Source organism: Mastomys coucha, unplaced genomic scaffold (genome assembly GCF_008632895.1).
Source record: "Mastomys coucha isolate ucsf_1 unplaced genomic scaffold, UCSF_Mcou_1 pScaffold18, whole genome shotgun sequence".
In the NCBI taxonomy this organism is placed as follows: Eukaryota; Metazoa; Chordata; class Mammalia; order Rodentia; family Muridae; genus Mastomys; species Mastomys coucha.
The window spans coordinates 17,782,335-17,808,978 of NW_022196900.1; the positions used below are offsets into that span (position 1 = coordinate 17,782,335).

A 26,644-nucleotide genomic window follows, 5' to 3' on the forward strand; every position below is an offset into this window, starting at 1 on the left:
TCTCACAGCCATAACCTCCCTAACACGGCTTTGCTTCACACTCACATTTAGGAGATGCAGAAATTGTTCCTGCAAAGTCGGCCTCCCGGGTTCCACCCCCTCTTTGTGGACTGTTTCTAAGTCCTTTCTTCAAAGCTAAGTGAGTCTGTATTAGTCACCTGTGGTTAAGGTTTACCAGCCTACTTAAAAATCCTCCTCCTGTTCTCTTTGGTCCTCAGGAGAAATCCTACTTGCTTAAGAAGTTACACGATGAAGCTTGTAGGCGGTTAGCTGGCTTTATGGCCCCAGGATGTCCATGCTCTAGCTAGAACCAGCCATACTGGGCATGCTCCACACATATCTCTGCACACAAGCCCCTGGACCTTTTCTCTTACTGCTATCAATGGGGGAACTCAACATGTGTTTCGTAAAGGAAATAAAATCTGTCATAAATAACAAAGAAACATCTTATTACTGAATGGGGAGAATTTGGACAGATGATGATTAGGAATGACTTAGGGCTTTGTGCAGCACTGAACTTTTATGGTAAATGATGACCATTGTCCCAATACTTCTGACCTTCCTAAACAGTCACCTGAGTACATGTGAGCGAAAGAATGTTCTCAGACTCCTACTAACTCCACACCTTTGACTCTTAGTCAATGAGCAGGGAACAGGGTATCAATAACATGTCATACAGGATAGCTCCTTCTCCACAGGTCATGGGGACTAAAGAGCAGGAAAAGAGTCCCTGGTCAAATAGAGCTAGGGAGGCAGTTGGTCCCTAGACAGAATGACCCCAAGACAGAAAGGCCAGTAAGTGAAAGCAAACAGGTTTCTACCTACCCAAAGACCCCATGAAAGATACAAAGAGTGTGTTAGATGTATCTGTGACTGATAATACAGTAAACTGACCAGACATCTCTACACCCCTCCTGAACCCTGGGAGCCACAGGCAGATGGACACCTGGACTTGAAGCTGAGTTCTAGCCCACCTGGTAGAATGGAGTTCCAAAGAAACACTAAACTGTTGAGCCAACTGGAAACCCTGTCCTGACACCCAACTAGAGCCTGATCCCAGGTCCCATGTGGCCTTCCTCAGACCAGAGCAATGGCTCCCAGTAATGTCCACACTTGCCTAACTTGCCATGTGCCAGAATATACTGGACCTGCTCTGTAGCCTTGTAGGTGAGTAGTTTCTAAGATGTAGAGCTCAGAGAGGGACAAGACACAGGGAAGAGTCAAGACTACAGAGGGGACACGTGTTTATGGTCTGTTACTAGCTGAAGGTAGGCTGGCTGACCCAATATGAAGCAGGTCTTTGCATGCCTAGAGTCCAATCAAAATTCTTTTTTTTTTTTTTTTTTTTTTTTTTACCTGAAGACTTTGAAATCCACTTCACATAGACTGGGCTGGCTAGATAGTCATAAGGTGATATTAGTTCTCAGAGAATCTCATAGAACATTCCTGAATGAATGCCAGAACATCTGGTCTTTTCTCTCCAGTTTCCTTCTAGTGCTGGCCTGAGGATTATGAGGTACCATAGAAATTCTCAGAAGAAATGTGGGGACCAGGCAGAGCCTGTGAGCTTGGAGGTGACTACAGGAGGTAGGTCACTTGCTGTTTGATAAGCATCAGCAGAGAATTTTACCATTCTTGTCTGATAAATTACAACCTTCCTCTTTTGAAGAAAGACCCAGAGAGCAATCAGAGGTTAAGAGTATGGATCTGGCAGCTGAGAAACCATGCCTCGTGCAGACTGAGTCTCTTACACTGTAGTCACAAGCTCCTTCATTCCCATGTCTCATTAAGGGAGCTGTCGGACCCAACTTGGGTTAAGGCTTGAAGGCCATCCCAGAGCCTAGGCTCTGAGGGTAAGGAAGGCTGAGAGGTCCAGGGACCAGGAAGCTTAAAGGGAAAGGGACCACTTAGGAAAAAGGAGACACATCGTGACTCAGTCACCTGCCATATGGCTTGAGTTCTACTCTTAGACCTGATGCCAACCTGCTGTGAGAGCTGCAACAAGTGCCTATCCCTGTGTAAGCCTTGGCTTCTAAGTCTGTAGGGACAAAACAGGATGAGGTGGTCCCAAAGCTCCACTCCTACTGACAGGCCGATGCAAGCCAGGCATGAGCTGCGCTTACACAGTGACACCCCAGCCTCAAGCCCAGGACCCTGAAGCGGACAGAGCTGCTGAGACAGTGGAACCTGGGAGCTGAGTCCACTCTTTCCTGAGCTGTCTAATGGCAAAGTGAGACAGACACTGCTCTACAGGAGCAGAGATAAAAGGAGACCAGAGAAAGGGAAAAGCAAACTGCCAAGTCCCCTTCCTTCCCTTACACTCTTTGGCACTCATGGAAACAGGATTTACTTGGAACAAGAAAAGGTCAAAGCCTACAGTGCCAAGACACATTCTCTGCAGAGCCTGCATACTCATACTTGAACATCAGGTCATCCCGAGGACACCCAGTCACTGAGAACCTCCTTGAGTAACGGTCTCACTACAGCTCGAGGACCTCAGCTCTCTATATAATAAAGCCCCCTGGGCCCCAGTTCACAGCTAAGTCAGAGTTGTCCAGAGATGCAGAGAGGCATCCCATGAGAGGGGGTGACAGTCCCTGAAGGAGGAAGTCATTTGGCAGATCTCAAGGAGTTACTGCCACATACTGTTTCCCTTCTAACCCAAGTCTGCAATATCCAAGCCGAGGGCGTTTACTTCTGCAAGTAATCAAGTCTATAGGACCAAACACGTGGTTTTGAGAGGACTCCTATTACTCTTGCAAAGAGCCATGACATATTTTTAAAAATAAATGGACTATAGTTCTTAGAGCCACCAGGCTCTTTAGTGAATTAATACTTTGTTCATGCTTGCTTGCTTTTAATATAGAATAGTTCAGGCCTATTTTAAGTCAGGTTCTCGCACCGTAGCCCAGGCCAGCCTAGTACTCATAGCAATCTTTTTTCCTCCGCCTCCCAAATACTTGAATTACTGCCTGTAATGCTTAGGTGAGATTTTTTTAGTTATCAAACAAACTTCCCTTCATACTCTAAGACCCAGTGATCCCAGACAGGGGATAACCACTCAGACAGATGCATGTGGCGTCCTCTGTAGACAGCTTGGAAGTTGCCTATCAGTCGAACTCACAGGGATAGCTTTACCTGGCTTCTGCTTCCTGCTAAGCAGATTTCCCTACACATGGTCCCCAGAACGTAGCTGTCTCCGCTCTCTCCTTCACAGATTCTCAGGATGCACCCTAAGAGTTCCCAGATAGCTCTGGCTGGCTGTCCTCCAGAACGGGATGTTCTCAGACGGCTGCCAGGGGTCCCACCTTCCACAAGGAACTCCTAACAAGAAGCTTCAGCAGAGATGTATCCGGCAACTCCTGACCCAGGCATGCTACTTTTTGACTTTCTTCCATGACCCCTGTTCCCTTTCCCATCCTGGAAATTATTATTATTTTTTTAAAGTGTCGAATTCCCCAAAGATTTTCTCCAACCCAGCCCATAGAGCTCAGTGGGAGGGGCCAGATAGCAGGGTTCTTGATCCCGTGTGGTCTTGTGTGCTTTGCCTATTCCAACACTCAGTTTCTGTATCTGTGCAAAGGGCTGCCGAAGCCTTGCTGAAAAGCTATCAGTTATGGTAGCTCTGCTGGACAGCCAGGGGAGAAGGGAAGACTGAGAGCAACCATGACATTTGCTCAATTGCGATGGTCCCCAGAGCAGGATCCTCCCTGGCAGCTCTCAGCTGTCCTTAGACTGGCATAACTTGCTAGGCAAAAGAGATAGCTGTAGAAATGGCGAATGCTGTGTCAGCCCAGACGCTGCTGAAAGCCTCCAAAGAGTCCCTCTTCTAACAGCTGATGCCCAGTGACTCTCCCTCTGGCCTCTCCCTGGGCATCTCCTGTGCAGCTTACATGATGCTTGGCCATTTATCAACCTGACTTTCTGGCCACCCTTGAGCTGCCCTCTAACCTGGAGCTATCCCATAACTAAGTACAAAGCTCTCAGGAGATAGGTTCTGACTTGATTCGTATTTTGCCTCACAGCCCAAATGGTGATTTATGTGTACCCCAAGGTAGATTGTGATTTATGCTTCACTTTATTGAGATATGACTGAGCCTAGCCAAAGGTAATTTCCAAGTTTGCCTGTACCACCTAATAAAACTTTACATATATTCATGTTGCCTTCTAGTCTCAATGTTTCTCTCTGTCTCTCTCTGTCCCTCTTTGTGCACATGTGTGTGAGTGTGCTTCCCCCTTCTCTTCTTCTCTTCCTCTCCTGATAATACGTCTGAGACAAACGATGACATCCTGATCTCCATGCTAAATTTAGGGAAGACGGGATACAATCCAATGACAAGATTCCTAAATGGGGAGCAGAAAGCAGAGGATGCAGCTCGGTTGGCAGATGCTTGCACCATGTTCGGGAAGCCCTGGGCCCAGTTCTCAGCACTGCACAAACCAGACGTGGTAGTACACTCCAGAATTCAGAAGTTAGAGACAGAAGGATCAGAAGTTCAAGGGCATCCCTGGCTACATAGCAAGTTCAAACTCAGTCTGGGTTACACAAGACCTAATCTCAAAAAAACGAAACACAAAATGGTTGTGTGTGTGTACACAATGGCCAGAGACTAACGTGAGAACTTGCCTGCCTGACTCCTTCAGGGCTCAGGCCTCTAAAAGGGGCTTCTCACCTGCAGGAGTCCCATGAGGACCACTATCCCTAACGGAAGACCTGTATGCAGAGGAAAGATGGTGGTAGGGGGTGTAAGGGGCCTGGAAAGCAGAGAAGAGCCTTGAGCCAGTGTTTCAGACCAGATGGATTGCCAAAAGCAACAGCAAGAGATGGGTGGGCATGCAGGGCACAGCCCAGGAAGCCAGGAAGCTGAGACCCAAGCATGAAGGAGCCCTGCTATGATTGAGGAGCAGCAGACAGGCGCAGGCGGGATCCCTGCAGCCACCCTCTGAGGAGAAGGAGCACCCCTCCATCAAGGGCCCCAAAGGGTGATGGAGCCCTGCCATCTGACCCTCCTTGAGAGCTTCCAGGACTAACAGAAGCCCTCCAACAGCAGTTCCCCCCTGCCCTCCCTCCCCCGCCAGAAGGTCCGTGGCTTTTCTGCTTTTAGAAAACTGAGAAGTTTACCAGAGGAGTGGCTTCTGTAAAGTCCATTAGCAAGTCGCCTGGCCCCAGGGTAAAGGTGCCTCCATGGTCAGAGGGACTCTGCAAAGGGAGGAAAGAGGGTCCCTGGTTAGTGATACCCAGAGCAGATGGCAGGGCACACAGAGAAAAGGGTACACTTCTCTAGCACTGAACTGCTCAGTGTGCAGCTCCCTCCCAGCCCTACCCCCAGCCCCAACATATTCCTCCCTCGGTAGTGTACAAAATAGGCAGGCTGAACCCCAACTTTCCCCTGAAATCTTCGTGGATAGAAGTAGGGTAGGGTGCAGGATCTGTCCTTTTTAAAGCTACAAACCATTTTTTTTTTTTTTTGGACCGGTGCTGGGGAAATGCTTTAAAGAGTCTGTAGAATATATAAATAGAACAAAGGAGCCATCTCTCCTGGGAGAGTCAGGAGACCTGAAGGAGCTCAATTGACCAGCAGTATAATAATAGGAAGGGGGCTTCCAGGGAGTTGCAGGGATCTCTGAAGACTGTTCAAGACAATGTTTTGTCCTGCGCAAAGATGGCCACAAGAGGGAGGCCTGGAGCTGCGGGGAGGATTCTGTAGCTCCCATTCCACATTCTTCTCTGCAGCCTGGGTTTTAACCATTTGTGGGATACATGAGAGGTGCCTGCCTCCCACTTGGCAAACTGTAAAACGAGTCCCAATTCCAGGTAGTGAAGGCAGTATGGTGGCTCACGTCTATAATCCTACTACTTGGTAGGCTAAGGCAGATTTCCCATGAGTTCAAAGCCATCCTGGGTTCATAGTAAGTACCAGACCAGCCTGCTAAGCTGCAGAACTCTACCTCAAAGAAAAACAAAACTCAACAAAAGACTCCAGGATTCAGTCTATAGAATGCCAGAGGGCATCAGCCTGCTCCAGTCCATGCTGAGGGATCCAAACACATTGTTGTGTCTATTTTAGACATACGAGGTAAGGACATTGGGAAAGATAGGCCTTGTTCACGCAGGATATGAGCCTGGACCATTGCTGTTTAGATGCTGCCTAAGCATGACCCTGGAACCTGCATAAGTTCCAGTGAGGCTTCCATCGATGCAGATCCTCTCATCTTCAGGAGGAGAAGGAGAAGCTAAGGCTCGGGGGATGTGGGCCTTGAAGAGAATGCCCTTTCAAAGCTATCACTAGTGTGTGACAGCAGGAGCTGGAACCCACTGGACTCCCATCTTGCTGTCTGGGAAGCTGTTCCCTGTACACACCTTTCCTTGAGAAGTTGCATGGATCGCAGCCATCTTTGGCTCAGTGTGGGTTTGGACAAGAACAGGTCCAATTGTATTTGAACCAACTGCCAAAGATTGGCCATTGACAGAGTCACATGGAGAAAAGCAAGAACGGTTCATTCACATAAGGCCTCTGTTGCCACCATCCATGTTTGTAATCCCCTGAAATTTCAAGCTGACAGAGTGATGTTTCCTATTTTCAAACCATTAACACACTTTATCCAATATGAGGTATGGGATGGGAACATGTCTATGTTTTTTATTTCTCCAAGTTATCCAGTATAGAAGGCGCCTGGAGGCTACTACTCTCTCCCCTTAATTTTGTGATATTTTAAAATGGTTTAAAACTTTTTTTATCTAGCGGGGCCAGAGCATGGCGGAGGGATGGGGGAGCATTTTTTTATCTTTAAATTTACATTAATTTGGTGTGTATGTGCATGTACATATGTGTACATATGCTGCAGTGTCTGTGTGTGTGTGTGTGTGTGTGTGAGGATAATGCTGGGAGTCAGTTCTCTCCTTCCACCATGTAGGTCTTGGGGATCAAGGTCAGGTCACCAAGGTTGGTATCAAGCACCTTGGTTACCAAGCGATCTTACCAGCCCATGAGATAGAATTTTGCTTGTTTGTTTGTTTGTTTATTTGTTTTCAAGATAGGGTCTCACTATGTAGCCCTGGATGGATGTCCTGGAATTCACTAAGGAGACCAGGTTAGCCTTGAACTTATAGAAATCCATCTGCCTCTGCCTCTGCCTCTGCCTCCCAGACTGCTGAGATTAAAGATGTATGCTACCATACCAGACTTTAAAGCCATTCAGGGAGACATAGTAATATAAAACATTACTACCAAGTATCCCTTAAGCATTTCCTAAAGCACAGTGCATCATAAAATGTCTCTCATAAGTGGTTGCCATATATTTTGGGATCAGAGTGTGTGAAAATATATTTTGCTACTTTTATTTTTACTTTTTCCTTGGAACCAACCTTAATCTCATCAATTTAAACTGGCTTTGCTCTTTTAGAAACAGGTCTCATGCTAGCCTCAAACTCACTACATAGTGGAGTATGACCTTGAACTTCTGATCCTGCCTCTACCCCCTGAGTTGGGATTATGGGTGTGTGTCGCCATGCCTACTCTGTGTGTGCTGGGAGTCAAATACATGGCTTTAACTCTACCAACTGAGTTAAATCATCAGTCTGGTTTTACTGCTTTTAAATGCATGCATGCAACTGATTATACAAAACATAAATGCTCAAGCTAAATGCCTGGGGCTCTTTCCCATACCTTGGCCCCTGGGGACAGTGGGCTCTTGACTTCTGACTTCTGAGGCGAGCTGACTTTCTGGATTTTGGGGGACGCCAGCGACACCGTAACTTGAGTGGCAGACATCGTGGTGTTTGTGGTTGTGGCTGTGGTGGCTCCCACTGCCTCAGCAAGGTCTGGAGGGAGGTCATCTTCATCGCTGCGGTTACTAAAAGCACATGAAGCTCTGCTCATTACAATAATACACAGGCTGTGAGGGGCTCAGGGAGGGGAGGCCAACACAGGAGGACAGGCTCTCCAAATGGATGCCAACTCAATGTCCAGCATACAGAATCCATGACCAAAAGAAACTTGGGCTGGATTTTCTGCCACTTTCCTGTGTGTGTGTGTGTGTGTTTGTGTGTGTGTGTGTGTATGCAAGTGTGGTGAACCACACATAACATTTTCTTTTTGAGATAGGATTTTAGCCCTGGCTGTCCTAGAACTCACTCTTATAGACCAGGCTGGCCTCAAACTCAGAAATACGCCTGCCTCTGCCTCCCAACTGCTAGGAGTAAAGGCATGAGCCATATATTTATTACTTTAACCATTTATAAATGAATTCCATAGCATGACATCAATCACAATTGTGTAGCCACTCCACTATATATCCCCCAGCCTTGCATCAATTGTAACAAAAATTGGCTCCTGAGCAGTGACTCCCCATGGGCCCCTCCCATGTCTCCCAGCAACCTTTAGACCCATCCTGTCCCTGTCTCCAGGATCTTGTCTATTCCTAAAGCCTCACAGAGCACAGTATGCTTTCAAAGTCCAATAGTGCTATGCTATACATCAAAATGTCTTTTTCTCTTATGTTGGGAAGCTCCACTGCATGGCCAATACCATACTTTCTTAGCTGCATCTCTGCTTCTGGGCATGTGGCTGGACGCTCACATCACGGTAAGTCATAGTAGGCTTGAAAGGATGAAAACTTCTGTGAGGCTGCAGAAATCAAGTTCATGAACCATCTCTCTAACCCTTTATTTTATTTTTTCAGGTTTTTAATTTTTTGGGGGGGGACAGGGTTTCTCTGTATAGCCCTGGCTGTCCTGGAACTCACTCTGTAGACCAGGTTGGCTTTGAACTCACTTTTATTTATTTTTATTTATGTATGTATGTGTGGATATGTGCATGCGTGCCCTTGGAGGCCAGTATCAGGTCCCACAGCGGGAGCCACATGGTATGGATGCTGTCCTCTGCAAGAACAGTATGAACCCTGAACTTCCAAGCCATCTGCAGAGCATGGTTTTCACGTTATTTTTTAAAAAGTTAGTCATGAAGAGAGTGATGCAGAAGAGTGAGGTGATTTTTTTTAATCTATCATGTAAAAACACTTAAGCCCTTAAAGCAGAATCTCTATTTGTTTTTACATAAAAAGACATTTTTAAAAACATAGCCCATTTCTTACAATAGGAAGTCACCCAGAGTGTCTAAAAATAAGAAAGGCTCCAAATTCTTCTTTCTAAAAGACTTATTTTTATTTTTTTATTTCTCTGTGTGTGTATGTACATGCCATGTGGTTGCAAATACCCTCTAAGGCCAGAAGAGGGCATCAGATCCCTTGGAGCTGGAATACAGGCAGTTGTAAGCCACCTGAATATGGCGCAGGAGGGTCCCCTGAAAAAGCAGCAAGTGCTTTCAACCACTGAGCTATCTCTCCAGCCATATATATATGTGTGTGTGTGTGTGTGTGTGTGTGTGTGTGCCATATATTATATATATACTATACATACATATTATATACTATATTATCTGTATCATATAATAAATATTAACACATATTAAATATATCTATTTAAAATAGATATATGTTTTAAAGTCTTTTGTCTTAACTTAGAACTTATAGTAAGGAAACATTTAAAATTCAATAAGTCTCCAGCTTTACTTCAGTTTCTGAGGTAATTCTGAGGTAACTCAAAACAAATTCATAAAATTGCTGTCTTATGGATATAGCCCAGGCTAGCTGCAATCTTCTGACCCTATAGCCCAGGCTAGCTGCAATCTCCTGACCCTCCAGCTGGTGCCTGCCAAGGACTGAGATTCTAGCATGTGCCACCACACCTGACTTACAGGACACATTAACAAGTTTTTATGGAGAAGAACTGTGCCTTGAAACTCTTTTGCTGAGTTCAGTAGTGCAAAAGTGAGAGGACTTTTTTTTTCTTAAACGAGAGCCAGTTTGGCAATTAAGAGAAATTTTTTCTTTCCTGCAGTTAGTCATTATTTAATAGGATTGCCCATCCCAAATGGGTGACAATAATGTTTTGAATTTTGAAATAAAAGGAGACACAAACCCTAGCAGCCTTGTCCTGGAGGGGTGGGGAGAAATTTTCATGGTTTAATTTGTTCCCCAGAGATCATTAGAGCTGTAAATTCTCTGAGTTCAAGCCATTCTGACTTTCCTAGACATAATGGTGCTATACACCCCAAGGTTCCTATCCGGGATAGTGAGGTCCCCCTGAGCATGTGTCTTCCTCATCTCCCCACGAGGAGCTAATGGCAGTCTGTGCTGGCTGTTTGGGGATTGTCTCTGGCACTGCACTCCTGAATCCCTACTGTTTTATATTTGTTTTTGTTTACTTTTCTTTTCAGAAGCACAATTTTCAGCCAGACCCTTGCAAAATCCTTTTGAGCCAGGAGGTGGTATCCTTTAATCCCAGCACTTGGGAGGCAGAAGCAGGCAGATATCTGTGAATTCAGGCTGGTCTGCAGAGTGAGTTCTAGGACAGCCAGAGCTGCACAGTGAAACTTTGTCTCAAAAACACAAACCAACAATCCTTTAGAGTGGGCACTAGCTCCCTTTACAGATGAAGGAAAAGCACTTGAAGCCAGGACTGGTGTTACAGACCTGGAGTCCCAATTACCCAGAGGGCAGAAGCAAGAAGATCAGGCATTCAAAGTCTGCCTGGGCAACACAGGGAGACCTTGTCTCAAAACAGAGTATGAAGATTGGAGGAGAGATGTAGCTCAGTGGTACAGCACTTGTTTAGCATTGGTGAGGTGGCCAATACCTCACTCTAAAGAAAGAAATTAAATGAAAGAACAGAAAAGACAAGAAAAAGGTACCAAAGAGATGGCTCAGTGGTTAAAGCATTTGCAGTACAAGCCTGAGGACCAGAGTTCGGATTCCCAGAAACCCACAGAAATGATTGGTGGGCCTGTAATTCTCCCCTCCGAAAGGATATACAGGAGCTCCCAGAGCATGCTGGTCCATGACTAGCCATGTTAGTGAGCTTTAGGGTTAGTTGAGAGATTTCATCTCAGTGAATAAGGTGGATTCCTGATATCAGTTCCCATCCTGTAAATGTGCACACACACACATGCACACACACACACACAAAAGGAAAAAGAAACAAAGGCTGGTTCAAAGTATATTTCTCAGGATCTCAGAGCTACACATGGACTAGAACCCCAGACTGCCCACAGTTTCCATTGTACCCAGAGATTTCTCTGCAGTTCTCTGACCAACTTCACACCCAGGTACAGTGCCTGAGCCACAGCTGGGGCCAAAAAAGGGAACTCCATTGCAATGAGTCCTCCAGCCCATGGGTGAGCCCACCTGCCCTTCCTACAGACCTCAGCCATCTTGTTTGAGTTGTTATGTACAACTCTGTCTTTGCCTCCAGCACTTTATGAGACTACAAGTTGAGATGACAGATGGGAGTTGTCAAAGCCAGTTTGCCAGTACCTGACAATGCCTGGAACGGAGGCAAGAGTTTTGTTGGAACTAAGTGGAAAAAAATTGGGCGGGTCCTGACATCAACTGTAGCTCCATGCTTCCCCTCTGGCTCTGTCAACTGATCCTGCTGAACACTGTACTATCGTGCCATGAGATGAGGGGGCAGCTTCTCTCAGGACCTCTGAGGGTTCCTGTCTTAGCTGTCATCCACCCACATAATCCTCCTCTAGAGTGTGAACTGGGCCTAGCAATGTGTTTCCAATAAACAGAATACGGCAAAACAACAGGATGTCCTTTCTGTGTGAGGCTATAAAAGACCAACTTTCATCTGGTCTCTCACGTGCTAACAGAGAAACCTTACAAGACAGTAGCATTGGGTAACTGGAGTCCAAAACAGCCTCCTTGGCCGTGGATTCTGATAGCAACCATGGGAAAGACCAAGGCTCTAATGGGATAATTTGTAGCTTTTTGAGACCCAACAGAGAAACTCAGAGAGGTTGTGCCAGACTCCCAGTCCTCAGCAACTGTGAGGTGGCGGGCACAGAATGCTGGGAACAGTTTACTATACCACAGTCAATGAGGACAAATGTGCCCACTGTGACACCACAATGGGAATTAGATGGAGTTTGGGGGCTGGCCATCTGAGGAGGTGCTAATGAGTTCATAACTAAACGTTCACGTGTAGGGGGTAGACAGGCACAGAACTCACAAACTATACTGCCTCGTTAACCTCCTCACTCTTGGAGGCTTGATTTCCGGCTTCTCCACAGTTGGCTGGGCAGCTTCCACACGGATAGGAATGGGGCTTCTAGAGACATAGAAAAAAATGTTTAACATGTTAATGTTCTTATATTAGGCTTCTCAGGTAATATACAGCTTATTGATTCTTATGGTCAAGAAATATGACTGCTCTTGGCTTAGTGTTTACTAACAGAAATTATACTACAAATGCAGAAAAGTTCAAAATCAAATAAACAAGCAAACATTATAGAGACCAGAATAGAGTGGGGAACCAAATATAACCAGGGACTAAATAAAACTGCCTTGCCTCAAAAGCTCCCTAACTTGTATGAGGGTTTGGTTCATAGCTAGGTCTTGTTGTGAAATGAAGAAAAACCCATAAGTAAGTCAGCTTTAGTTCTCAATAACTTGGTAACTCACAATGGCTGTAACTATAGTATGTAGTGAAGCTATATACTATACATAAAACTATATATATATATACACATTTTATATACAGTATGTTATATATTATATATATATTTATACAATATACACTATATATGTGTGATGAAATGTATAGTTAAAAGAACTTTAGGACTCTCTCTAAAATTTCTAATACTGTGTATACGAGAAGATGTTTTTAAAAAAGAGAGACACGGCTCAGTGGTTAAGAGTGCTTGCTGCTCTTCCAAAGGATCTGAGTTTGATTCCTAGCACCCATGCTAAGTGTCTTAAGACTATCAATAATGTCTCCAGGGGATCTGATGCCCTCTTCTAGCCTCTCAGGCACCACCTATACACGGGTACACACACACACACACACACACACACACACACACACACACACACATAAATAAAAGTAAAAATGTTAGGTTTAAAGCAGACCTGGCTGCCAGGTTCTTCCAGCATCTGTCAGACCCTGTTACAGGGTATAGCTGGCTCGCCCCACCCTCTACCTTAAATTCTCCAGCCTAGAGGGGCTGGGGGGCTGCCTTTCCCTATATAAGCCAACCATTTTGTATATCTGCTTTCCTTGTACCTTTGGCCGCCTAGCTACGGCACCTAGTCTCCCCTCCCCAACTCCTCATCTGGCCTGGCTCGAGGTCATGTTCACTCTGGACTCTCCCTGATGTCCCTACCCCTGGCTGTGCTCTCCTGCACATCGACAATGAACACAGCTAGGAGAAGTCATAGCCATTCTTTTCCTTTTTATTTCTTTTATTTTTTTTTCATTCAAAAATATATTAAAGTTTCCTTTTATTTTCCCTCAATCATTTATGGAGACCCAATGGCTTTATTTAAAATTGATTTTTTTATTATCTTTTTAAAAATTTGCTCTCTATGTGTGTCCAGAGGCTGAAAAGCAGATGGCACACAGGAGTCAGTTCTCCTGCAGTGTGCATCTGAGAACTAAACCGAGGTCCTTAGCCTTGAGGGTGAGAGCTGATACTCACTTAAGCCATCTCGCCAGCCCCAAAACTGACTTTACAGAAATTCCTTAATATATTTTTATGATCATGACTAATTTCATATTAAAACAAAACAGCAACACCAAAGAGGCCTTGAGACCAGCTGAGGCCCTGAGCAAGACCCTGACAGACCACCAGACACTTCTGCACTTCCATTTTCTCTTCTAGTATGTGGAGAATGTGCTGTTGGTCCCTAGTAAATGCTTGTTGAATGGACACAGAAAAGAATGAATAAGGACTTTGAGTCAACATGTTGAATTCATGGTTCCTTCAGGCCAGAACCCCAGGGTCTGAAATGACCCCATCTCCTAGGGTTCTCTGTCTCATGCAAGGAAGACCACCAATGGGAGAGACTGCAGAGGCCTCGCTGAGTGCAGGGTACCATCTCCACCACCCTGACACTGAAAGTGCCCCAGCAGAAGGGAAAGGGGTAAGGAGTGACCTCTCAGAAGGGACCTCAGGCGGAATTTACTCTAAAGGTCATGACAGTCACTAAAGGCTCTAGTCTGGGGAGGGGCACTTCCAGGTTTGCAGCGCAGAAAGGTTTTCAGAGCCATGAAGAATGTATTGGTGGGAGCCAGGGTACATTAGTGATCCAGAATAAGAGACAAGGAACAGCGGAGAAGGGTGGGGATTAGGGTCCTAAGTGGATTTCTTTGAGATAATATGAAACTAAAATTGATGTGTTGCGATGACCAATTCGGTGAGGGGATGAAGTGGGTGGGTGGGAACAAGGACTCTGGAGTTTCCAGCTGGGGGAGGAGATAGATAATAATGCTGTTCTCCAAAACTGAAAACAGGTGGAGGAAGGATGGTGGGCAGAGTGGAGAGGGGCTTTTGTTTGTTAGTTTTGCTTTTTCCAGTGCTGGGGTCAGAACTTGGGTCCTTGTATAAGTTAGAAAAGTACTCTCCACCTGAGCTGGGTTCCAGTCTGAATTAAATCCCTGTAAAGCCCAGGAGGGACTGAGACAGACTGTCCTTAAGACAACATAGAGAAATGCTAGCTTTCACTTTGAGCATTGAGTATAAGAATTCCCTAGGACACCCAGGCATTCACTAAGATGCTTTTTTCTGCCCTCCTTCCATTCCCACTCCCACCCTCCAATCCCAGGATCTCAAGGACTGAGGTGGGACTCAGGAGTCTAGTTTATTCATCTGGTTTTCATGGTTAGGGATTGAACCCAGGACCTTGGGCACGCTAGGCAGGCTTTCTACTATTGAGTTAACCTCTGCAGCCAGGACCTGGGATTTTCAATAAGAGATGCTGTTGTACACTTGAGGAAAGTGCTCTGAGGAGTAGGTGATGGTAGACCACCAAGATGCCAACAAGACTGCCTTGGTGACATGTTGTCAATCACTTGGGCTGAGGTGGGATTCCCCTGGGGGTTGGGGTGCGGAGATGGTGGCTGAGAGGGTCAATGAACCCATGTGGTTCTAGTTCTGACAAAGTTCAGAAATGAGAACCCAAGGAAGAGCAATGAGCAGAAGCCAGGCTGGGAAGGCTCCTCTCTCCTGCATCATCGACGATGACATGACGCCACAGAGGTTAGAACATCTTTACTGGGGGATGTCGAGGTCAGCTCTGCATGCTTCAGAAGCCACTCAAGGAGGCTGGGCTGGGTTCTTTCCTAGCTCAGCAGGCAGCAATGTTAAGCTAGGAATAAGCACCAGGAAATCTTGAAACTGGTTTCTTTGGGCCCCTATTTCCTCCCCTTTGTTTTCCCTCTCTGCTTCTGCCACCCAGGTTGTCCCCCTTTCCCACGGGGGTGAGAGGGAACAATACTTCCAACATAATGCAGTGTCATTTCCCCACTCAGACAAGAACCAACAGACCTGACATTGGTGTCCTGGAGACTCGATTTCTTATTGATATTTACAAATGAGGGCTCCTCTTTTCCAATCTGTTAAAGAAAACAGGTTAGTCAAATGAAAACGGCTTGGCACGTGAAGATGCTCCCAGGTCTTCTTCATCCCCAAGGATTGTAGCGATAGCAAGGATCACAGAGGTAATTCATCAGGTAGTTTAGTCAATCACAAAGTTATTCTGTTTTCACAGCAAACAACCATGACAAAAAAAAGTTTCCTTGAGTCATTCCTGCTACTGAGGTTTAAGGTGTGAAAACTGAACATTCAATCAACGCTTGCATTCATGCGTTGACTGAGCACTTTGCTATGTGTCAGTTCCTTCCTGAATGAATGAGAAAGGGAATGTGTGGGAAAAGCAACCCCACAGTTCAATCCCTTCCGGCACTCTATGTATCAAGAACAAGAATGGGCTACAGGCTCTCGTAGCATTTAAAAGGAACTTGGAATCCTGTACATCCGAGGAGCAATCCCGGAAGGAATGATGTCATTTGATTTTAATACAAGTCTTGTCTTCCTCCCTCCGGTGAGTCCCCGAGAATGACAAGAGAGGAAAGGACACCCACACAGCCAGCCAAATAGCATGTACACGGGTAGTCAGTGGGGAAGATGCCCCACCCACAGCCCTCGTGTTCAGCCTATGCTCTGTATAGATGCTCAGTAACGTCATGGAGACTGGGGGTGGGGTGGGGTACACATGGATCCAGCCAAAGCTCCTGTCAGAGTCTTTTCTACAGCCAGCAACAAGACAGTACCTCTGACTTCCTTTCCATACACCTGTACTCTGCACTGACCCCATAGGGAGCTGGTGCTTAGCCCCTGGCAGGATGCTGGGCTGCATACAGCAGCTCTCCACCACAAACTCTCAAGCCACACTAACCCAGGGATTCCTATGGTAGTTCCGGAGAACTTTAGTTCTGTGGAGGAGAGTGGGAGCCATTTACAAAGTGGTTCACGCGATTAGAAAGAAGGAAAATAGAGCAGGTTTCCTTGAGGACTTCTCGAAATCTATACGAGGCTAATGTGCTGCTTTGGAGGGTGGATGGGTGGGTGGCTGTATCCTTTCTACAGGGATGGATGAGCACTCTGTAGGGCCAGCATCCCTGGCTTTATTGGTCTCATGCCTTCCTCTCTCCTCTTCCACTATTTTCAGGGCCTTCCTCTTTATCTGTCTGAGCCAGTACACTTTTCTTTTCTTTGGGTCTCTATCCCCTCCTTTCCCACACTTTCCCAAACGAATTATTTTGAACACATAGTACATCTTCACTATAGCAGAAACCTGGATCCTCTACAGAGGCTCTGTGCAGCGCAAGACACCTGGGGACATGGCGGATCTTCCCAATATGAATAACATCAACCTTATATGCTATGAAACATGTTCAGTTTTATTTGCTGGGTGATAGGACAAAATAGCATACACAGAAATGACAGTGGGTGACCTGGCACAGCTGAGGTTTGTTTATTTATTGTACTTACGTGTATGGGTGTGTGCTTGCATGTGCACTTGCCCAGTATGCACATGGGGCCACAGGAAACTTGGGGTAGCTGGCCCTCCCCTCCCACCACATAGTTGCTAGGGATGGAATTCAGGTCGCTGGGGTTGGCACCCAGTGCTTTTATCCTTTGAGCCACCTTGCCAGCCCTGCAATCACTCAGTTTGAGTCCAGGTGTCAACATGACTGTCCTGTGAAAAGTGTCAAGTGCCATTACCCAGAGCAGTCAGGGTCCCCAACAATTCCCTAACCTTAATCTGTGATCATTCCTAACTATAAGCCCTGAGGTAATGTGAGACACTGGTCAGGACCTCTGTGCTATCCTTTAATCTTAACAGATACCTAGGGAGGTTGCTTTTAATTTGTTTTGTTTTGTTTTGTTGGGTTTCTTTAATTAGTAAGTGTGTACCATGCATGGGTGTGTGGTGTTTGTGTATGAGTATGTTCAGGTATGCAGGGATAGAGAAAGGAGTCAAGTGCCCTCCTTAATTACTGTCCACCTTCGAGGGTCTCTTGCCGAACCTGGAGCTAGTGGCTTTTCAACAAGGCCCAGCAAGCCTCCTGCCTCCACCCCCATAAGCTGAGGTGACAGGCATGGATTCGAAATCACACCCGGCTTGTATATGCGTAATGGGATCCAAATTCCAATCCTCGAGCTTGCAAAGAAAATGTTTTCAACCTCTGAGCTGTCTCTTCAGCCCCCTGAGAGGAAATCTTACTGTTGTCTCAAGCTGGTCTCTAGTTGCAGAGCTTAAGAGACTTTCCTGCATCAGCTTCCCAAGTGCCTGGGACGACCGGTGTATACCACCAGACCCAGCTGAGGTTCTGTACAAAACAGCTGAGGTTGGCCCAGGGAAAGTAATAGATGAGTTTAAGAATGACATCAATAAGACATAGATCAGGATGCGAACCAGAACCAGTGGTTCTCAGCCTGGGGGTTGCAACCCTCTTGGTGGTTACATGACCCTTTCACAGAGGTCACATTCAGATATCCTGCATATCAGACATTTACACGGCAATTCTTAAGAGCAGCAAAATTACAGTTATGAATAAGCAATAAAATAATTTTGTGGCTGGGGGCGACCATAACAGAAGAATTGTATTAAGGGGGTCACAGCATTAGGAAAGCTGAGAACCGCAGAACCAGACCATCTGGCTTTCCAATACACAGTCCAGACCTCCTGTTTACATCACCGCCTCCCAGTGGAAGAAACCCTGGAAGTTTGCTCGTTTCTCACAGCATCTTCCAGGAGGATTCAAATCATACAGACTGTTGTACATGTAGATAGAGAGGGAAGATCTCGCCGAGTATGTATTCTTCACAATGTAAGTACAGATACAGACGTTTAAGGACTGTCAATTCTTACATATCGTTTTAATGAGCACTTGGACAACTGGGGCTTTTAAAAAAGATCTCTTTTTACTTGTGTGTGTGTGTGTGTGTGCACGCGCGCGTGCGCACATGCACACATGCAGGAACATGCTTGTCAGGGTGTATGTGGGAGATCAGAGAACAACTTTAAGGAGCTGGCTCTCTCTTTCAATCATATGGGTCCAGGGATTGAACTGAGCCACTGAGTCATCTTGTCAGGCCAACCATAGCTTATTATATGGCAGGGATGGCCAATGGGTTTCTCCTAGGAGGCCACCTGTGACTGGAGCCACTGCCTTAGAACCCTCATTTACAGTGTCAGGAAGAATGTAATTAATGGCCATTACTGAGGCAGTGATATGGGCTATGGTGCCAGTCAGAGGGTTTATGTCAGTTATTACACTATCCTTTCTTATCTCCAAATTCACCCCTCCTCCTTGGATCTGGGATGAGAAGCAGCAAACAAATTTTCCTTTGTCAACAGGGGATGCTAGAGGGGAGGAATTTTCGGATTATGTTCTTCTGGGTTGCCCCAGCCTGGCTTCTTCTACTATGGTACCCCACTCCTCCTCAGGAATATCTAAGTCAGGTTATAATATTGCAGCACCAGGAGATCCTGTGTCCCCCTGCCCATCACAGACATAGCATTGGCAGAATTCCTTCCCCTTTCCCCAGACCCCTAGTCCCTAGTGTGGGAGCAGGCCACATGTAACTTATGAAGTTAGATACAAGAGCAGGCCATGGGGACCTGAACTCATAAGTTTAAGTTTCGCCTGTATGGGATTCTTCCTCTTATCACTCAAATGTCCGTATTTACAGAATCTTTGTTCCCCTGCTCCTGTGATGGAAAGTGCTTCCCAGAGTTGCCACCTCCAGGCCCTTGGAGTAGTGTGAGTCAAAGTGTAGTTCAGGGCGCTGGTTAGCTATGTCGATCACTAGCTCCCACACTGACTTCCTGAATTCTCAGGGAAGGAAGGCAGCTCTGCTCAAGGCCCTTATGCAACTAGCATGTACGAACCACTGTCTCTCTGCTTCCCTGTCTTCCATTTGCTTGCATGAGTAACAACCACACCTGTTAGCAATTATTTACATTAGAACCCAGGCTTTCTTTAGCCAGTGAGACAGCTCAGCATGTAAAAATGCCTGACGCCAAGGCTGACAACCAGAGTCTGATCCTCAGGACCCACATGGCAGAAAGAGAGAACTGACTCCTGAAAGTGGTCCCCTGTCCTCCACAAGCACTCCATGGCATGAGCCCCTGCACCCCCTCCTAACAAAGAGATAAAATGTAACTATAATAATAATAATAATAATAATTATTATTATTATATCCAGGCTCCTATACCAAGAAGTGGCTCCTATCTCCATACTGACCTTGACTGGTTCTGTATCATTGTCCCCCTGTGTGGCACTGAGAAAATCCTGTACTGTGAAATTGAAGGCACATTCACCCCGCGTACCTGGGCATTCACACGAGAGGCATTCTCCAGCTGTGCTTTCAAAATGTTACACTTCACGTGATCTGCCACCGGCGAAGGCAGCAGCGGGGTCTGAAGGGTCTTCTCTGAAACCTTCTTTTCCTCGGCCTGAGATAAAGCGAGATGCAGGTGATACATGTCGAGCAAACAGAAAACTCTCGATAGCTGATAGCTTTCCCTAACAACCACAACGACACGTAACACAGGGATCTGGGTGTTTCTGTGTGTGTGTGTGTGTGTGTGTGTGTGTACACGCGCGCACACGTATGCACGCGTGTGCACCCTGACACACTTGCACTTGGGCTGTCACTTTCTAATACAGAGGCTTCCCACATATCACCCCACTGTCTAGTGAGGGAGGGACTGGACACACCAGGTGTCAGGTGAAGGTTTAGGACAGGAAGGGACCCCTTCAAAATCACACAGCAGGAACCAGTGGCAGAAGCCACAGCTTCTGTCCCCGCAGCCCAGCCTAGAGCTATCCCCCTCCATGCTACCTCAGAGATAGCGAGACACACCAGAAAATTTCAGGATCAAGAAAAAAAGAGCACAAAATATTTGCTGGTATTTGTTCGGTAAATCTTGCTGGAAACCATGACTCTCAATAAGGAATTTGTATCTCTTTTACTTCACTAATTAATTTAATATATATGCAGCAGATGGGACCCAGGGCCTCATCCTCTATCATGGAGCCACACTCCCAGCTCCTGTATCACACCGGGCCTCAGGAATTTGATACTAATTTTATAATTTCTGCCATCTTCTAAGTATTAAGTGAACATGTCCCTAAAGTTCATGTGACTCAGTTAAGGTAGGTTGCCCTAGGAATACGTATTTATATCTGTGTCATGTTCAAAGGAAACCATCTTTAAAATCAAAGGCTTTGTTACCTGAGTAGACATAATATTGACATGGTGATTAAAAGTTATTCATCTCTACATGTAGCCCTGAAATGATCATTTATGATATATGTGCCACTTTGGGGAGATAACTGCTCTAATTGCTCACCATATTTTGGTCATAGTCATTGCATGTCCCAGAACATTATAATGTTGGACCTAGACTTGGTGTCCAATAAATACTTCATATAGACAATTATGGTGACACCCACTTATCATCAGAAGAGATATATGCTTAATAAGAAATGCACAAGGCCTCATGATTGCTAATGAAAATTCAGCGGGTCTCAGGAGGCGATGTGGCTGGTCAGCCACCATGCATAAAGGCAAGAAGAAAATGTTGTAAAATCCTCAACTTCCTCAAGTTCTGGAACTATTATTCACCAGATCAAAAGTCCTACTGAAGTTAGACATGGTGGCACTTCTCTACTAACCCAGTATTCTGGGGGAGGGCAGGGACACAGAAAAATGGTAAGTTCAAGAAAAGCCTGGCCCTGGGTGGTGGTGGCTCACACCTTTAATCCCAGCACTTAGGAGGCAGAGACAGGTGGATTTCTGAGTTCAAGGCCAGCTTGGTCTATAGAGTGAGTTCCAGGATAGCCAGGGCTACACAGAGAAACCCTGTCTCAAAACAAAACAAAACAAAATAAAACAAAACAAAACAAAAGCCTGGCCCATACACTGAGAAAAACCAAGAATCCCATCGACCATCTTGGTATTCATTATAGGAATGTCATAAAAGTCATAGAAGAAGTGCAGCGCGCAAGTGGCTAGACAATGTGTTTAATTAAAAAAAAAAAAATAGGGCATAGAATGCATTTTCCCCAAGGGACCAACCAATGAGCAAGAAGAACACTTGGGAGAGAAGCAGACTCCAGCCATGCTATTTAGTACCAAACAGACAGAGGCAAGTGTTCTGAAATAAAATGTTAGTACTTTTTCTCTAGGGTACCATCAAAAATAGATGATGATGACAATGATCTTGGTAATGACCATGATGATGTTGGTGACAACCTCAATAACGATGATGATAATGATGGTGGTGGTGGTGATGATGATGATGAGGAGGAGGACCAGGACGATGATGAGGACCATGATGATAATAATGGCGATGATCAAGAATGATTAAGAAAAACACCAGTAGCTGATATGTTCAAGAGCTTATCATGAGCCAATCATTGACCACATATTTCATGTGCCTGACTCACTGGAGGCTCACTTGTCTATCCTATTTGGAGCTAGGTATCTTTTACATTCATTTAAAAAGCTTTTATTTATTCCTTTAGTGTGTGGGAGTGTGTGTGTGTGTATGTGTGTGTGTGTGTGTGTGTGTGGCAATGTCGGAGAGTCAGTTCTCTCCTTCCTCCAGTGGGACCTGTGTGTGACAGCAATGTCTTCCCCACTCGGGCATCTTGCTAAGAAGTCACTTCTGGCTTCTCTTGCTGGTAACTTCATTCTCTCTCCGTTAGCAGAAGGCAGACAACTGTGGGCTGCTGCCGAAGCTTATGGAGCACAAGGTTCAATTGTAAGCTCTCCTCCATCAAAGGGGAAAGATTTACATGCTCAGAAGAGAAAGCAGAGTATCATTTTCCCCAGCTTGTAGATGAGAAAAAGCCACAAAGCATGGGAAGCCACTTGCCCAGGGTCACATAGAGAGAGGCGGAGGGGCCAAGGTCTAGGAGCAGAGATTCTGATGGAGTCCAAATCCCAACCAGTCAACCACGCTAGCTCCCTAACCTCTCTGCTGCCATCTACTCTTTCATAAAAACTTTAAGATGCTCAATGAGAAAAAAAGAAAAGAAAATTATGAATGGCTATCTCATGCTAGATTCTATAGTTAGAAAAGAAAATACAGCAAGCTATGCCTGGGATATGAGAAGGATAAGGACAGTAAACCACCATGGTGGGCCTTGAAAATGTCACATGTGGCTGGATTCATTATCCCAGGAGCTTCCTCCTGTACAAAAGGAGTAACTTACATAAAACTTATTATCTGGAAATGTAACCTTTTTCTTTCTTTTTTTTTTTTTTTTTTTTTTTTTTTGAGACAGGGTTTCTCTGAGTAGCCCTAGCTGTCCTGGAACTCTGTAGACCAGGCTGGCCTAGAATTTAGAAATCCACCTGCCTCTGCCTCCCAAATGCTGGGATTAAAGGAGTGTGCCACCACTGCCCAGCGAAATGTAAGCTTTACAGTGTGGGTTTTGGGTAATTTATTTTGTGCTTATAAATCCAGATACATTATTTATTTCTTACTTGAATGGATTTTTTTCATGGATATGTTAAGAGTTCATTTGTAGTTGGTTTTAATTAGGGGAGAGGCATTTGGCAAATGGGAACTTAATTAGTCAGGAGCGCATTTGGAAGTTTTTGACAATGGCTTACGGGGAAGCTGTTACACTGACAATAATGAAGACCTACTTAACATGATGGAGGGCTGCTAAAAAAAAAAAGGATTCAGCTTTGATGTCCCTCCTTCAAGTTTAGCCAATCTAACCTGCTGTTTAGGACACACAACTCAAGCTGGCTCACTCCTGTCCTAGCTGAACAAAGCAGACTGCTAGGTACTGCTCAGCTACATGGATCACCTCCATTGAAGAACAATATGAAATCTGTAAACGTCTGCATCTTTGTGTGCCCTTTGTTTAAAAGGTAGCTCTAGTACTGGGTGGGGATTGTCTCACAGGTATGAAGACCTGAGTTTGGATCCCCAAAAGCTACAGAAAAGGCAGGACAGGGCAGAGAGGGTCTGTTATCTCATGACTGACAAGATAGGAAGGAGGTGGAGAGCCACAGATCTCCAGAAGCCCACAGGACCGGCTAGCCTGGCCTGTGTAGTGAAGTTCCAGGCCAGTGAGAGATCTAGTCGCCAATAAAGGTGGAAGGTGACTGAGGAGCAACACGCAAGGTTGGCCTCTGACCTTCCCACATTCCCACACCCACACATGTACATTACACTCTCATGAATGAATACATGCATGCACACACACACACACACACACACACACACAAAGGTGCCTCCATAGAGATTACAAGACCACAGTTCCAGCTCAGAGGCTGGCCTCAACAGTGTTGTGCTATCTGGTTTTGTTCTGTTTTTTTTGTTTGTTTGTTTTGGTTTTGTTGTTGTTATTGTTGTTTATTTGTTTGGTTTGGTTTTTAAGGACAGTTTCTCTGTGTAGCTCTGGATGTCCTAGAACTCACTTTGTAGACCATGCTAGCCTTGAACTCACAGAGATTCACCATATTTTATGTTCAGTTTGAACTGTGGAAAGAGGCTATATCATCCAAAATGACATTAATGATTCAACATACAACTCAATGACAATGGGGTATTGGTATCCTAACTGAGAACAGGCCATCTGCTTGGGAAGGTCATCTGGGGATAAGGAAACAGACATATATATATATGTATATGTATATGTATATGTATATACATATATATGTCATATATATATACACACACACACACACACATATATACAGTTGATACAGATAATTAACATATGGGAAATCTGATGAGACTGAAATTCCTGCTGTTCTTTGGGGTAGTACTTGGAAATAGGTAGAGAAAATCATTAAATTAAGAACAGGAAGTTACGAAAACCATAGACAAGGTGGTTCCATCCTTAAGATGATGAAAAAAAAAATCATTCAGCTAATGGCTCCCATTTGAGCTGTCATGCTTACTGAAATCTACTGCAAGAAACAGCTCTCTTTTAAAATATTTTATTACATTTATTTATAAATGTGTACAGGTGTAACTGTGTGAGGTCAGAGGATAACTTGTATGAGCCAGTTCTCTCCTTTCATCATGTGAAACCCAGGTATAGAACTCAGTGGACAGGCTTGGGTTGCAAGCACCTTTACCTGACAGGACAGCTCACTGGCCTGAGAAACGTTTCTTAACAATAAAGAATAAAATAACACCAGGGTCTGGAGCTATGGCTCACTTGGCAGAATGCTTTCCTACTGCGCACAAAGCCTTGGGTTTCATTTTTAACACCACATAAATTGGACATGGTGATGCATGCCTATAATCCCTGCCATGGGAGGTAGAGGCAGGGAGGATCAAAGTTCAAGGCCATCCAGCAGGAATAGCAAGTTCAAGACCAATACCTTGGCAACATAATACATTGTCTCAAGATTTTTGTAAGCCAACTGTGGTGGGTGGGCCAAGCTTGTGACCTCTGTACTGAAGAGGTGGACACAAGTGGATCCCTGGGGTTCGCCTGCCAGCCAGCCCAGTCTAATAGGCAAGTTTCAGGTCAAGGAGACACCCTATCTCAAAATGAGGTGGACGGACCCTGACTCCTATCACCCAAGATTGTCCTCTGGCCTGAACACACACACACACACACACACACACACACACACACGAGGCTGGAGTGGAAACACCTGAGGTTCAGACCCTGCCGTGGGGCAGGACACTCCATGCAGAGCTGCCTTGGCACCTTGTTTATGTTGATGTGCAGGGCAGGCCAGGGTCCCACAGCCTTCACCGTCTCCAGCTCCAGCTTCTTCAGATGGGCAGCCGCTTCGCTGTACAGGGCAGGCGCTCCTGGACTCAGTTCTACATTGTGGTCAGGGGAAGGGAAAAAGCAGACGTTCAAAGACAGTTAGATATGGGGGCCAGAGACCCCACGGTAGCCTGACTCCCAGACCCCTTTCTGCCCTTCCAGCTTGCCACAGCGCAAGAACACCTGACGTCAAGGTTCCGTAACCTTACTCCCTCGGATATGAGATGGGAGGCCCTGGGCATGATGCTTGACCCCTATGAGCCTCTAAGTCATTTAGAAATGAAAATAGAAATCACTTATCTTGCAGGGTGGAGTATTATGTGAGATTATTCTCATAAAATGACTTAAATGTGGAAAGGTCCTTTACATGCTGAAAAGACAGACGTCCAGGCTGTGAACCATGGCAAGGTGCCTCGGAGAGTCATGTCATGCTTCTGAAAATCAAAGCCGTTGGCTTTTTGTGTTGGGTTGCATTTGCTTGCTACCACGCCCCCCTCTACCTTGGATTTATTCATTAACACATTAAACATCCACTAAATATTAAATATTCATTATCCAATAAAGCTTATGCTCTATTGCATGTTAACAACTGGCATCTGGGGAGTTGAAACAAACAAACAAGACATGATTCTAGTGAAAGGAAAGGGAAGACATTCCACATAAAAGCACTAAGAGCTTAAGACACCCTCGCCCCAGCTGGGGATGCAGGAAGCATGCAGGGAGGCTGCCTGGGCATATGGAGTCCTAGGGCTGAGGAAAACCCTTGCAGGTGGAGAGGAAGCAGAAGACACAAAGGATAGGGCTGGGATTGCCAGGCATTTTGTGAAAGGACAGAAGTTCTGTGCATCGCGAGTGTGGGAAGAATCGGGGAGACTAAGACTGCGGGGGCGGGCGGGGAGGAGGGGAGGCTTTGGAGGTCTGTCACATGACCATGCTCAGAGTGTGGACTTATGCGGGGCAGGGAGGAACAGAAGGTCTTTTTTTTTTTTTTTTTTTTTTTTTGAGACAGGGTTTCTCTGTGTAGCCCTGGCTGTCCTGAAACTCACTCTGTAGACCAGGCTGGCCTCAAACTCAGAAATTTGCCTGCCTCTGCCTCCCAAGTGCTGGGATTAAAGGAATGCGCCATCACCGCCTAGTGGAATAGAAGGTCTCAACACTGACATTGGCAGTTTCTCTGTGGGGACTGAACTGCAGGAGGGACACTGCCAGGAAGCCACGCCAGTCACCTCCATGCAAATGGATGAGGTGAACGAGGGCAAGGGTAGCCTGGCCAGTGCCTGGGCTAAGAGTTCCCATCTTCCATTTAGCTAACCTCAAATGGCTCTTATGGTGTGGAGATGTATCTGGACATCGCACAGTTGCATGCAGGGTCAGTCTAGAAGGTTCCTAGACACGCACTGCATACCCTCTCTCCTGCTCACAGAGGGACCAAAGCCCGGAGAACATCCTGGGATGCTCACTGAGAA

At 45.7% G+C, this 26,644-nt stretch overlaps 1 protein-coding gene across 5 annotated transcripts in view; it reads right to left on the bottom strand.

Annotated features, from left to right (window-relative positions):
* The window catches only part of Epb41l4b (erythrocyte membrane protein band 4.1 like 4B), a 161,192-nt gene that overhangs the window by 24,587 nt on the left and 109,961 nt on the right, over positions 1-26,644 (bottom strand). For 3 of the 5 annotated variants that reach the window (XM_031377455.1, XM_031377457.1, XM_031377459.1), the window contains exons 17-22: positions 25,113-25,231; positions 19,745-19,870; positions 15,390-15,457; positions 12,074-12,172; positions 7,668-7,854; positions 5,123-5,200 (exon numbers count right to left, since the gene is read on the bottom strand). In XM_031377455.1, coding sequence (XP_031233315.1) covers positions 5,123-5,200; positions 7,668-7,854; positions 12,074-12,172; positions 15,390-15,457; positions 19,745-19,870; positions 25,113-25,231 — 677 coding nt within the window. The remainder of the gene's footprint in view (positions 1-5,122; positions 5,201-7,667; positions 7,855-12,073; positions 12,173-15,389; positions 15,458-19,744; positions 19,871-25,112; positions 25,232-26,644) is intronic. The other 2 variants (XM_031377458.1, XM_031377456.1) reach the window with 1 other exon arrangement.